The sequence below is a fragment of the Musa acuminata genome, unplaced genomic scaffold, assembly GCF_036884655.1.
Source record: "Musa acuminata AAA Group cultivar baxijiao unplaced genomic scaffold, Cavendish_Baxijiao_AAA HiC_scaffold_1138, whole genome shotgun sequence".
Taxonomy (NCBI): Eukaryota; Viridiplantae; Streptophyta; class Magnoliopsida; order Zingiberales; family Musaceae; genus Musa; species Musa acuminata.
This window is the reverse complement of record NW_027021350.1, coordinates 4,643,111-4,657,826: the sequence shown is the minus strand read 5'-3', so window position 1 is coordinate 4,657,826 and position 14,716 is coordinate 4,643,111. Positions and strand designations below refer to the sequence as shown.

The 14,716-nt window shown below is 34.3% G+C and overlaps 2 protein-coding genes across 4 annotated transcripts; both read right to left on the bottom strand.

The window, feature by feature from the left end:
- Nucleotides 1–3,202: 3,202 nt before the first annotated feature.
- Nucleotides 3,203–6,709, bottom strand: LOC135671189 (receptor-like protein EIX2). The gene has a single exon (XM_065179152.1). It carries the CDS (start codon nucleotides 6,566–6,568, stop codon nucleotides 3,455–3,457), a length of 3,114 nt encoding a protein of 1,037 aa, XP_065035224.1. The 5' UTR covers nucleotides 6,569–6,709; the 3' UTR covers nucleotides 3,203–3,454.
- A 1,961-nt stretch (nucleotides 6,710–8,670) lies between these two features.
- Nucleotides 8,671–12,774, bottom strand: LOC135671225 (receptor-like protein EIX2). 3 transcript variants are annotated; one of them, XR_010512668.1, is made up of 3 exons: nucleotides 12,092–12,774; nucleotides 10,628–11,852; nucleotides 8,671–9,359 (listed from the first exon to the last, which is right to left on the bottom strand). XR_010512668.1 is itself a non-coding variant. In XM_065179219.1 (3 exons), exons 1-3 carry the CDS (start codon nucleotides 12,720–12,722, stop codon nucleotides 11,538–11,540), a joined length of 870 nt encoding a protein of 289 aa, XP_065035291.1. In that variant the 5' UTR covers nucleotides 12,723–12,774; the 3' UTR covers nucleotides 9,127–11,537. The 3 variants fall into 3 exon arrangements, 2 of the variants coding, with proteins under 2 accessions (XP_065035291.1, XP_065035290.1); XM_065179219.1 differs by having other exon boundaries at nucleotides 9,127–11,542; nucleotides 11,619–11,852; XM_065179218.1 differs by having other exon boundaries at nucleotides 9,127–11,852.
- Between the last annotated feature and the right edge of the window lie 1,942 nt (nucleotides 12,775–14,716).

Below are 14,716 nucleotides of genomic sequence, written 5' to 3'. Positions count from 1 at the left end.
TGCATGTAGAACAATCAAAATCTAAATTAATAATATATAATCTAGTAATATATTGTTGAGAGAAAAAAAAAAGAAGAAAAGTGGGGAGAGAAGACAAAAAGAGGAGTAGCAGGCTAGGAGACAGAGTACAAGAAGAAAGAAAGAACGGAAGAAAAGAGAAGGAATAGAGAATAAAAGAATCAAATATACTTGGAAATCTGTGGTCATCATCAATTGATGCAATTCAAATGGAGTCACCATGAGAACGCAACCACCAAAGAGAGAGATCCATGGTGACAAGCATGCTTTGCAATGGGTGCTGTTCGAGAACAAGAAAAAGCTATGCGCATCGCAAGCGAAGTACCTGGCTGACCATTCACCAGAATCGCTGCTACCAACAAACCTAAGCAGACTCGGACGATGAAGTTTCTCATCGTTTCCCTGCAGCTCAACTCCTCGATGCCATCCGCAGATTTTTGCTTCAGCAGGCACCATACATATACATGTACATATATATAGAGAGAGAGACTGACATACATATATGGATGTCCAATGGCTTTGGTATACTGTAAAGACGACGACGACTGACATAGCGAACGTTTGTGTTTGACATGATTTTAATTTTTTTTTGCTAGAGTCTCTTAATATTTGTTTTACTAGGAAGATTTGATATAGAGTAGATGAACGACTTAGACCAGTTTTACCATTAAATTAGAATAATATTGAAGAGGCTCAGATGTCATCATCTTACCACTAAATATTTAGTTAAATATTAAGTTATGTCACTCCAAGTCGTCTCAACATTCTATCAAAGTCATGAATTGAACAACCAACTAACAACAATCCTCTCTCTCTCTCTATATATATATAAAGAGTAGTTTGAAGGTCTTAACATAATATAGAAACGACTTGAAGTGACAGAGTCAATGTTTGTATTTGACATGATTTTGTTTTCTGCTCAGTATCTCTTAATATTTATTTTGACTAGGAGGATATGATATAAAGTGGATTGATGACTTGGCTCAGTCTTACCCTTAAATTGGAGTAGTATTAGAGAGGTTAGAATGTCATCATCTTAAGAGCCATATTGAAAGGGTTTACTTCTTTTATATATATTCTATGTATCTCTAGGACTTTAATTCCTCTGAAAGATATAAATTATTTGATGTTTATAGGAAAAGATATATAAGGAGAGTTGTGCTTGAATAGAGATGACCCAAGTCTTTAATTGATCTTATATAATGAAAAAATTAATTTTGTCTATAGAGATAGACAAATGTTGTCAAATCATTTTAAATAGAAAAAATGATGATAATAGGTTTATTATAAAAAAATCTGAACTACCATGTAATAATTCTAAAACGATTAAGAAAAATAAGTACCGTTGTGTCATTATTTATATTATTTCAAATCTCAATAATAGAAAATTTTAGCCCAAGCTCGAAATCGGATCAAGTAATTCAAGGAGGAGAAACGAATAGATTTCTTGAAACATATAAGCTAATTCAAGGAGGAGAAACTAACAATGAACTCAAAAAGTGAATAGATACCAACAAAAATACTGTTAAAGAACTTCTATTTTATAACTACCTCAAATATTAAAGAGACTCCTTTTTTGAGTTCCATCACCTCCAATTACATAGACCTATTAAATCCAAATATATGCACTTTATGCAATATAAAAAAGATACATCAATAATGCCCACATATAATAGTAGTGACATATTGAGCCCTCAAATACAAATAAGTTCACCAAAGAGATCCCACCAATAGATTATTACATCCCAAGTCTAAAGAGTATGAACCATAAACGATTTAATTTATTGCCTTGATGCATAACCAAATTCAATCTATTCATAGGCATCTCAAAATTTTAACAACAAGGATATTAGCAACCACAACTTAGTAAATACCAAAACTCATATACTAGCAAAACTTATCATAAATACATTTTAAAAAAGTATACACTTATATAAAGGGCAAACATAACTTTACATGCTTTTCAAATCACAACTTTTTAGCTTAATAAGCACATAAGATAATATAATTTTTGAATACATTTGCATAACAAAACATAAGTGGATAGATTTCATTTTAATGCCAAGATTATTAATAATCAATCATGAATCAGTATAAGTATAACTAAGTCTTCATATCTAAATTCATCGATAGTCATGACTATAACAAAGGGCATATATTAAAATAAAAGTCGAAGTGCTAATGGCTATGACCATATTATATCCTTGTGACAAGGATCAAAATCATATTTAATCTCCATGGTATAGGTAATACATTTATGTTAGACCTAGAAAAAACTAGTTTATGAACTTATGACCAAAGTACGACAACAATTGATAAAGTCTAAATCAAAACCAACTAATTGAGAACAATTAACCATCATCTAAAGTAACATATTGAAACCTTATTTGAAATATGTTCAACAATATATCATTGAAAAATATAATAATTAAATATTTTAATTATTTTAAACAAATACAATATCGAAAAGCCTATTTTCAAAAGCCAATTTAACATGTGCAAATCACATAACTTCATTATTAACAAATATATTATTAAATTGGAAAACAAGTTATACATAATCATTCGATACTTACGTTAATCATAGATTATTATAACTGATATAGTGATCAACACTCTCCTTATTTTCCTAAATCATTCGAATAATATAAACCAATCCAATAAACAATCATAATATTTTCTTTCTTATCTGAGAATGACTATTTTTTTTTTTAAATCACAACATACTCAATGATTTTAGAATAATTAATCTATAGTCTTATTTACTCTCTGATTGGTAGGGAATGAATAGAAATTCAAAATCATACATACATATATATATATATATATATATATATATATATATATATATATATATATATATATATATATATATATATATATATATATATACTCTTTCAAATTTAAAACTTACTCTCTTGATATAAAAACAACATCCTTATTAAATCTCACACCTATTTTATTTTTTTCTCCTCTTTTCTTCCCCTGCCAAAGCCACCCCTTTCTTCCTCTATTCTATCATTTCGAAAGTAATGTGTTTGCTCCTTTAAAATCAATATAGCATATTTTTAAACTATATCTTCACGGAAGACTTAGGTTGTAGTTCTCTTCTTTTTCTAATATTTCTCTGCTTTAAAACTACGAGCCAACTCTTGCATGATGTTATAATTATGCAAACATCAAATAGAAGAAGATGGTAAACAACCACATTACATACAAATTGATTAATACTTGTCTTCAAACACCATAAATAAAGCAACCCATCTTTTCTTATATCAACTACACAAATTCTTTTTTCATTAATCACAGCCAGCATCTACAAATCTAAAATACCATATAAATAAAAAGTAGAGTGATGACATACCTTCTCCCCCATCTACGATAAAATCTTGGATTATCCACACTCGAATTTTTGGGATTAAAGTGTAAGTAATCGTCAAAAGATTAAATGCCATTGGACCCAGAATCGATCATACATATCATCAATCATATGGAAATAAACATGCCTCCACGTGTCTTTGAGGAAGAGAATACCACAAAAAATCCAAAATCCCATCACATATCCTAGTACCATGCTGATATAGAACCATAACCACTCGGGAATCTCCTTCTTATACTCTTGTATAATATTTTGAGTTGTTTTATTATTGAAACAACTTTTGGAAATTGATTGTCCACATAAGTCAGCATTACCCATATAGATGGATGGATCAATAAAAGTTTGGAGTTGATTACCAGATGGTATCATTCCTGAAAAATTATTATATGACAAATTCAAATAGCTCAAGGAATATAAAGTCGATAAGCTCTCAGGAATACTACCAGAAAGATCATTTATCAATAGATCAAGGGATTCTAATGATTTCATTCCTCCTATCTCCCGAGGGATTTTACTTTGTAAATGATTTCTTGACAAATTTAAGTTCTTGAGTCCTGTGAGTTCTCCAATTCCTTTTAGTATCTCTCCGGTTAGTCTATTGTTCGAAAGATCCAAACTTTTCATAAGTCTTATGCTGCATCGTAAATAATGAAGATCTTGTCCTTTCGTAAAGACATCTAATTCATCATAACAAAAACCATTATATTGTGATGTCGATCTCATGGTACTTAAATTACCAATGTTGTGAGGTATTGATCCAGAGAAGTTGTTATTGGCAAGATCCAATATTTGAAGCTGTTCAAATCGAGCAAGTTGCCAGGGAATAACTCCAGAAAACATATTTGAACGTAGACGAAGTACTTGCAGTTGTTGTAGATTATCTCCCATCCATAGCGTTATACTTCCGACAAGATTATTTTGAGTCAGATCAAGAAACCATAAATTTGTACAATTTTTCAATGACAAAGGAACCTCACCCGAAAAACTGTTATTTTTTAGTTGCAAAAGCTGAAGCTCACTTAAAAATCCGATCGTGTGTGGAATTTCACCCGAGAAGTGATTGTTCTCCAAATTCAAGAAATTAAGGATTTGTAATGATTTTCCCAGACAATAAGGGATCTCACCAAGTAATTTGTTGTTCGAAAGGTCAAGGCGTTCGAGGTATGTCCATTGGCAGATTGATGAAGATAAGCCACCATCAAGCATGTTATCAGAGATTGACACAAATCTAACATAGGGCCATATCGGCAATTGCCCTGTAAAGGAATTATTGGAGAGGAATAGAGCATCAAGTGTAGATGGTAGCATTGTTGGTAATGGACCTTCAAATCTATTGGATTCCCAATGTAATCTTTCCAACTTGGTGAACTTGAAAGAAGATGGCAGCTTGCCTCCTATTTGGTTGTTGGAAAGGTCTAAATATGTGATGGTAGAAGATGAAATATTCCAAAACCAAGCGGGCATTGTCCCTGCAATTTTACAGTCTGCCAAATATAATTCTTCGATCTGTGTTTGAAACTGCAACCATTCTGGAAATTGAGGTCCCAACTGACATTTGGTTAAATATACATATCTGAGTTGGAAAGGGGGAACCCAACTCTGGCCAATTGATATGGTGATGGGGTTGTCATACAAGTCTAATACTTGCAATCTTGTAAGATTCTCCAATTGAACTTCTGAAATGACACCTCCCAGAGAATTTTCACCGAGATACAATTCAGTGAGATTAGAGAACTTACCAACGGAGGAGGAAGGCATGGAACCGTTGAATAATTTGTTTCGGAGATCCAAAATGATGAGATTCGTCATTTGCTCCAGCCAACCGCTCAAATTTCCTGCCAATTGGTTGCCCATCATATGTAATTCTTTCAGTCTACGGAGATCAGCCATGGATCTCGGTACGGAACCCTCGAGTTGATTGCCTCCTAGATCAAGAAAAGTAAGAGAGCTCAAGTCTCCAATTGCATCAGGAATAACACCACGGAACCCAGAATAATAGAGATCAAGATGGGTAAGACTAGTAATATTCCACAACCATTTGGGTAAGGTGGAGCTGAAATTATTATTGGAGAGATCAAGGACGGTAAGAGAGGAGGTGAAGTTGACGTGGACAACAGAAACCGGGATGCTATTAAGACCACCGTGAGTCATGTTTAACACCTGGAGGGACGGCAGCATGTTCACCGACGAGAACCAATCTGGGACATCGGTTAGCTTCAACCCGATCAAGTCCAGGTGCTTCAGGGAGGTAAGATGGGAGAGCCAGTCGAGGTTGTCAACAAGGGATGAAAAATCTAAAGCATCGCTTAGATCAAGATGGGTAAGACCACTAATATTCCACAACCATTTGGGTAAGGTGGAGTCGAAATTATTATAGGAGAGATCAAGCACAGCAAGAGAGGAGGTGAAATTGACGTGAGCAACAGAAGCTGGGATGGTATTGAGACCAACGGAAGACATAGTTAACACTTGGAGGGATGGCAGCATGTTCACCGATGAGAACCAATCTGGGACATTGGTTAGAACTAACCGGCTCACGTCCAGGTGCTTCAGGGAGGTAAGATGAGAGAGCCATTCGAGGTTGTCAACATGGGATGTAAAATGTAAAGCATCTCTTAGATCAAGAACGTAGAGGCTCGAAAGGTTCCCCAGCCGAGCAGGTATTCCTCCCATGAATTTTGTAGAAGATAGATTGAGGTATCTCAGTTTCTTGAAGGAGCCGATGAATTCCGGCATGCGGATTCCGCTGAAATCATTGAAGCTAAGATCCAAGTGCTCCAGATGTGATAAAGCAAGCAATGACGAGTTCATCCTCTCACCGCGTAATGCCCAATCATATGTATTGGTGTTCCGGAGGTCGAGCATGACGACGTGGCCAGTGGTGGTGTCGCATGCTACTCCCTTCCATGTGCAACAGTGGTGACCTGTCCAAGAAGATACCCGGTTGCGGGGATCTATGACACCAGCTTTGAAGTCCAGCAGCGCCTCCCTCTCCGTGCTAAAACACCCGCCTGTCACCGCTGCCCCGTGGAGGAGGAGGATGCCCAAAAGGCAGAATAATGATGATGAGAAGGATAGGGTGAAAGCCATGGCGCACAGGTTGATCTCCCTCCCTACCTTCCTACTCCTGGCCGCCACAGTCAGAAGAACAGGGCGAAGGTGGAGGTGCATGCTACGCTATGCCAAATCACAAAGTTATAAGCCAACTGATGCACACAATTTCTTCCATTCCATGATGCTCAAACTTTGACTTGTCTGACATTCCAAGGATTCTTTTTCTACTTACCGGTCTATACGTTCGCTGGCCAAGAAGACTTTGACTTGCGGTAAATTAGACTTTAGATTAGAGTTCTAAATAGAAAAATTAATTTTTAGTAAATTATAATTTATTTCTGTATATATATATATATATATATATATATATATATATATATCCTGAACACTATGAGAGTGTTTTGGTCCTCCTTTCACACATCATCTTACAAATGAATATTATTTTAGTATTACTTTTTATTCTTCTGTAGGTTGGTCATCTTCTTCTTATGAACATAAGGATGCGCCAAACAAACTACAATTTGACTTGCAATTAACATCTATCATTTTCTCTTCTTCTTTCAAGTGAATATTTGCTCTCTCAAATCTTAAGCAGCACATCAAGCATAATTTAGTGTATAATCTTAAAAAAACTTGCAAGCGTTGGTTGAAGCTTGGATTGTCATAATGACAATTTATCAAGAGTGAGTGTTTTTAACATGGAGAGTGAGGTGTTGGAATTAAACTTATTAATCTATCGTAAAGAGATTCAATCTATCAATATATCGAGAGAGAAGTTCATTGTATCAAAAGAAGAAATAGATTAAATATGTATAGAAAGATAAATTAAATTAACTAATGATTTTTGAAAGAGTTTTTTAGAAAAAAAGTGATTTATTTTAAAAATAATTAATATAATATATTTATGGAGACTTTATAAACCATGTTGGGTTATGAAACATATAAGTGTTTGAAGTTATAAAATGTTTTGAGTGAAAGATAAGAGTATTTTACTTTGTCCTACTTTTCTTTCTATCTAGTTCAACATTTGATATTAGAGCTTGGGTTAAGATATTTTCTCTTCTTCAAGCACCATCCAAATCATAAAAAAAATATATATTATATGATACATCCAAATGAAGATTCTTCCGGGCTTTCAAAATATACAAGAGTTTGCATAAGATGAATTTGTTGAACCAAGTTCAATAGAAGGAACAATCAATATAGAAGTAAGAAAATAACTCAAAGATAGAAGGAAGGAAAAAATGACTTTGTTCACAATTTTCCAAGGGCTTGATAATATAATATTTGAGATCATCGCTTCAGTAAATACTTCAAAAGAAGCTAGGAAATACTTCAAAAAGTATTTGGTGGTATGGATTAAGTAATATAATATATACATACATGTATGATTCAGCTAAGAATATATATATATATATATATATATATATAGGAGTCATTGTTAGTTGGATATCTAGCCTTGGCATAATATAGAGATAACTTGCATATGATATGACTTTGTTTTCTATTCAAACTCTCTTAATATTTGTTTTGACTAAGAAGATATGACTTTGTTTTCTATTCAAAATCTCTTATATTTGTTTTGACTAGGAAGACATGATATAGAGTGGACGGATGACTTGGGTTAATCTTACTATTAAATTAGAGCAATACTAAAAGAATTGAAATGTCATTATTTTAGGAGCCATATTTAAGAAGTTTATTTCTTCTATAGAATAGATATTCTATATATCTTAGATTTTAAGAGAGAGAACAAGATGTAAAAAATACTTTAATTCCTTGGAGAATGATCCAAATCTTTAATTGATCTAACATAATAAAAAAAATTAATTTTTTTTTAATAGACAAAAGTTATCAAATCATTTTAAATAGAAGAAATGATGATGACAGGTTTATTAGAAAAAAAATGAACTACCATATAATAATTCTAAAACATTATTTTCTATAATCTTTTGGAATACCATAGAAACTTTTAGCCCATGCTTTTAGATTTCCTGAAACACATTAGATAATTCAATGAGGAGGAACTAATCATCAAGAGGGGAAGAACTAAAATTTGTCGTCACGATACAATGAACTTATAAAGTGAACATATACCAACAAAAACACCTGTTAAAGTGCTTTTATTTGATAATTAGCCCAAATATTGTAGAGGCTCCGTTTTGAGTTTCGTCACCTCCAATTACATAGACATGTATGATAAGAAAACAAAAAGAGAAGAATATCAACTTATGTGATTAAGATTAAAAATTTTAAGATCATCGGCTTTGGATGACAAATCATAAAAGAAATAACATTAAGCCACCTAAGTAATGAAATGGCGAGCTTCCAAAAGGCGAGCAGGGATTTAGCCTATATGTCGATCATGAAGAACTCACCTTCTTGGCGCAACTGTATCCATCTATTGGCTATTGATTCATGTCCATACTATTGGCTGCCATTCGGTCAAACTTCTCCTGCCTATTGGAGCATACAACACTCATTGGTTAAGGCTTAACTGATAGAGCTGTGTTAGGTTATCATTTTTATTATTCCATAAAGCTAAAGATGATAGAAACTAAGGGTTTTTAAGGTGATGGCAGAGTTGTTGTCAACATCTCCCTCTCTTAATCATTCATCATCACAACATATGTCATAATATTTTAACTACAGTTCCATAAGTTTTGATATGAGAATTGCAAGGTTTAAACTTGTACGTAACTTAAATCAAAATCCATGCACTTGACACAATACAAAACATATATGTCCATAATATCCGGCAACGACATATTGAGCTCTCAAACATAAATAAGTTCACCAAAGACATCCCACTAATGGATTATTACATCACAAGTCTCAAGAGTTTGAACCATAAACGATATAATTTATTGTCTCGATACATAATCGAATTCAATCTACTCGCAGGCATCTGAAAAAATTTAACAAAGATATGAGCAACCACAACTTAGTAAACACCAAAACTCATATATTAGCAAAATTTCTCATGGATGCATTTTATAAAACTATACACTTATATAAAGGGCAAACATAACTTTACATGCTTTTCAAATCACAACTTTTTAGCTTAATAAGCACATAAGATAATATAATTTTTGAATACATTTGCATAACAAAACATAAGTGGATAGATTTCATTTTAATGCCAAGATTATTAATAATTAATAAAAAATCAGTATAAGTTTAGCTATTGCCTTCCTATTTAAATTCATCGATAGTCATAACTATAATAAAGGGCATATATTAAAATAAAAGTCGAAGTGCTAATGGCTATGACCATATTGTATCCTTGTGACAAGGATCAAAATCATATTTAATCTCCATTAATAGGTAATACATTTATCCTTGTGACAACAACAATTAATAAAGTCTGAATCAAAACCAACAAATCGAGAACAATTAACCATCATCTAAAATAACATATTGACACCTTATTTGAAATATGTCCAACAATATAGCATTGGAAAATATAATAATTAAATAATTTACTTATTTTAAACAAATGCAATATCGAAAATCTTATTTTCAAAAGCCAATTTAACGTTTGCAAATCACATAACTTCATTATTAACAAATATATTATTAAATTGGAAAACAAGTTAGACATAATCATTCGATACTTACGTTTATCATAGATTATTATAATTGATATAGTAATCAAAACTCTCCTTTTCCAAATCATTCGAATAATATAAACCAATCCAATAAACAATCATAATATTTTCTTTCTTATGTGAGAATGACTATTTGTTTCTCTAAAATCACAACATACTCAATAATTTTAGAATAATTAATCTATAGCTCTATTTACTCTCTGATTGGTAGGGAATGAATAGGAATTCAAAATCATACATATATATATACTCTTTCAAATTTAAAACTTACTCTCTGAAGCATGCGCATGACAAAGTCGAAGTTTCCGATATTGAAAAGGCATGCACCAAGTGAATCGTGTAAGAGAGAAAAATCTGTTCTTGCACGATGTTATAATTATGCAAGCATCAAATAGAAGAAGAAGACCGTAAACAACCACCTTACATAGAAATTGATCTCAAACTCCATAAATATAGCAGCCCATCCTTTCTTAAATCAACAATACAAATTCTTTTTTCATCTATCACAACCAACATCTAGGAATCCAAAAATATCATATAAATAAAAAGTAGAGTGATGACATACCTTCTCCTCATCTACCGGAAAGCCTAGGATCATCCGCACTAGAAATTTTAGGATTAACGTCTCAACAATCGTGGAAGAATTAATTTCCATTGCACCCAAACCCAATCATACACATCATTGATGAAATGGAAATAAGCATGCCTCCATGCATCTTTGAGGAAGAGAATACCACAAAATATCCAAAATCCCATCACAAATCCTAGTACCATGCTAATATAGAACCATAGCCAATCGGAAATCTCCTTCTCGTGCTCTTGTATATCAATTTGAGTTGTTTTATTATCAAAACAACTTTAGGAAGTGGGTGGTCCACATAAGTCGGTATTACCCATGTAAATGGATGGATCATTGAGTGTTTAAAGTTGATGACCAAATGGTATCATTCCCGAAAGATTATTATATGACAAATTCAAATAGCTCAAGAAATATAAAGCCGATAAGCTCTCAGGAATACTACCAGAAAGATCATTTATCGATAGATCAAGGGATTCTAATGATTTCATTCCTCCTATCTCCCAAGGGATTTTTCCTTGTAAATAATTTCTTGACAAATTTAAGTTCTTGAGTCCTGCAAGGTCTCCAATTCCTTTCGGGATCTCTCCGGTTAGACTATTATTTGAAAGATCCAAACTTTTCATAAGTTGCATGCTGCATTTTAAATAATGAAGATCTTGTCCCTTTGTAAAGACATCTAATTCAACAGTACAAAAATCATAATATTGTGATGTAGATCTCATGGCACTTAAATTACCAATGTTGTGAGGTATTGATCCAGAGAAGTTGTTATTGGCAAGATCCAATATGTGAAGATGTTCAAATCGAGCAAGTTGCCAGGGAATAACTCCAGAAAACATATTTGAACGTAGACGAAGTACTTGCATTTGTTGTAGATTTTCTCCTATCCATAGCGTTATACTTCCGACAAGATTATTTTGAGTCAGATCAAGAAACCATAAATTTGTACAAGTTTTCAATGACAAAGGAACCTCACCCGAAAAACTGTTATTTTTTAGTTGCAATAGCTGAAGCTCACTTAAAAATCCGATCGTGTGTGGAATTTCACCCGAGAAGTGATTGTTGCCCAAATTCAAGAATCGAAGATTTTGTAATGACTCCTCCGGACAATAAGGAATCTCACCAAGTAATTTGTTGTTCGAAAGGTCAAGGTATTCGAGAAATGTCCATTGGCAGATTGATGAAGATAAGCCACCGTCAAGCATGTTATCTGAGATGAACACAAATTTAACATGAGGCCATATCAGTAATTGCCCTGTAAAGGAATTATTGGAAAGAGATAGAGCATCAAGTGTAGACGGTAGCAACGTGGACTAGTAATAGTCCCCAACCATTTGGGTAAGGTGGAGTTGAAATTATTATAGGAGAGATCAAGGACGGTAAGAGAGGAGGTGAAGTTGACGTGGACAACAGAAGCTGGGATGGTATCGAGACCAACGAAAGACATACTTAAAACTTGGAGGGAATGCAGCATGTTCACCGATGAGAACCAATCTGGGAGATCGGTTAGGTTCAACCAGCTCAAGTCCAGGTGCTTCAGGGAGGTAAGATGGGAGAGCCAGTCGAGGTTGTCGAGGGATGTAAAATCTAAAGCAGCACGTAGATCAAGAACGTAGAGGCTCGAAAGGTTCCCCAGCCGAGCAGGTATTCCTCCTATGAAATTTGTAGAAGATAGATTGAGGTATCTCAGTTTCTTGAAGGAGCCGATGAATTCCGGTATGCGGAACCCGCTGAAATCATTGAAGCTAAGATCCAAGTGCTTCAGATGAGATAAAGCAAGCAATGACGAGTTCATCATCCCCTCACCGCGTAATGCCCAATCATCTGTAATATTTGTGTTCCGGAGGTCGAGCATGACGACGTGGCCAGTGGTGGCACCACAGATGACCCCCTCCCATGCGCAGCAGTCTTGGCCTACCCAAGAAGATAGCCGGTTATGGGTGTCGTGGATGCCGGCTTTGAAGTCCAACAGTGCCTCCCTCTCCATGCTGAAACACCCACTTGTCACCGTGGCCCGGTGGAGGAGGAGGGCCAAGAGGCACAACGAAAATGATGATAAGAAGCGTAAAGGGAAACCCATGGCGCGCAGTTTGATCTCCCTCCCTACCGAACTACCTACTCCAAGCCGCCACAGTCAGAAGAACAGGATGAAGGTGGAGGTGCATGCTATGTGTGGTACCCATTATCCATGATATATAAATTGGGCATAGCTCACTCAGCTTGCTAGCTATGTGTGGTTGGAATAATAAATTAAACTTTATGGTTAGATAGAATTTTGATTTATGAATTCTATCCAAGATATAATTAAAATTGAAACCTTAAGTTTACCCTTTATAAAATAAGAGCTCATGTAAAGTAATACTTTAGGTATAAAATTTGAGATGAGAGATGAATTAAAATAGATTAAAGTTTTTATATTAAATACATAATTTTGAATTTTGAACTCGCTTCCTTATTTTTCTCTATCGCCACTTTCAACATAACATCATGTGACGTAAGAGTAAGTGCTAAGTTTTTGTTCCATCATCGTAGGGGTAAAACGATAGATACCTAAGGATGAAGCCGCCATGATTAATACGGCATTTTGGAAACTAATAGCATCGGTCTCAATCGGTGGGATAAGCATTGTTTGACAGACGAGCGGTGAATTGATTGATGCAGATAAGATGAGTGGTGAGAAGCCTCACATCCCTAAGCTGTATTCCATGGATTCTTTTTCTACACGTCGCTGGCCAAGAAGACTTTGACTTGCGGTAAATTAGAATTTAGATAAGAGTTCTAAATAGAAAAATTAATTTTTATGAACATAAGGATGCGCCACACAAACTACAATTTGATTTGCCAATAACATCTATCATTTTCTCTTCTTCTCTTCTTTCAAGTGAATATTGGCTCTCTCAAATCTTAAGCAGCACATCAAGCATAATTTAGTGTACAATCTAAACAAAACTTGCATGCGTTGGTTGAAGCTTGGATTGTCATAATGACAATTTCAGGACAGAAAGTGCCTCATCTGCAGCGTAATATGTTTTCTAGATGCTAAAAGAGTACTGTTTTTTAGAAGCATCCTCTTGGTATAACTTTTTTGTCTAGGAAAGACGTCAAATAATATCATGGACGAGCGTGCTTCGTAAGGAAAGATATACCAAAGAAAGTTAATTGGGATAGCTACTCAACACGATCGGGTAACCATCCACTTAGGTGAGTGGGCAAGACTCGAGAACTTTACAAGTCTTCCATGTCTACTGGTGAAACGAAGAAGATGACTTGCATGCTGTGTGGAAGAAGTTGGCCTTTATTGGAGTTGATTCCGCTGTCGATTGGGCTGACAGGTCAAGTCTTCTTCGTGCAGAAGTGGAGATCAAAAGTAGTCCATGGAATCGGAGAATTTTGCGTGCATCCCTTTCCTCATCAGTTGCTGCTTTATAAACCATGAATGTTGGCTTTGTGATTTCACCGGCCATACACCTCCACCTTCTTCCTGTTCTTCTGATTGCAAGTGGGGGTTTTTAACATGGAGAGGGAGGTTTTGGAATTAAACTTATTAACTTATCATAAAGAAATTCAATTTGTATCAAGAGAAAAAATAAATTAAATATCTAAGAACAAACCAAAAACTATTGGTTAGAGGTTTTCAAAAAAGAATGATTTATTTTAAATATAATTAATATAATGTATCTATGGGACTATATAAACCTTGGGTCATAAAACATAAAGTTTTAAAATTGTGAAGAGTTTTGAGTGAAAGATAGAGTATTTTGCCTTGTCCTACTTTTCGATTGTGTGATAGCCATCATCTTACTCTTCCATTGTGTGATAGTCATATCTCTTTTTACTATCAAGTTCAACATTTGCTATTAGAGCTTAGGTTAAGTTATGACCTCTTCTTCAAGCATCACTCAACTCTAAATCTTTTGATTAACAAAAGAAAATCATGACATGTGATAACAAGGAGATTTTCTCAACTGCGTAGCAGATGAGATTTTCTCAACTGCACGAGGAAATCTCGCTGCTCCATTGAGGAAATCCTCTCATTCATCATATATAAATAGGCACCATATATTACTAATTGAG

Bases quoted from the DNA above. Each gene is read 5' to 3' on its own strand.
- LOC135671189 (XM_065179152.1), bottom strand. From the start codon at position 6,568: ATGCACCTCCACCTTCGCCCTGTTCTTCTGACTGTGGCGGCCAGGAGT.
- LOC135671225 (XM_065179218.1), bottom strand. From the start codon at position 12,722: ATGGGTTTCCCTTTACGCTTCTTATCATCATTTTCGTTGTGCCTCTTG. The intron at 11,853-12,091 runs GTATGTCTTTCG...TGTTCATCTCAG, and splicing joins GCATTCCCTCCAAGTTTTAA to ATAACATGCTTGACGGTGGC.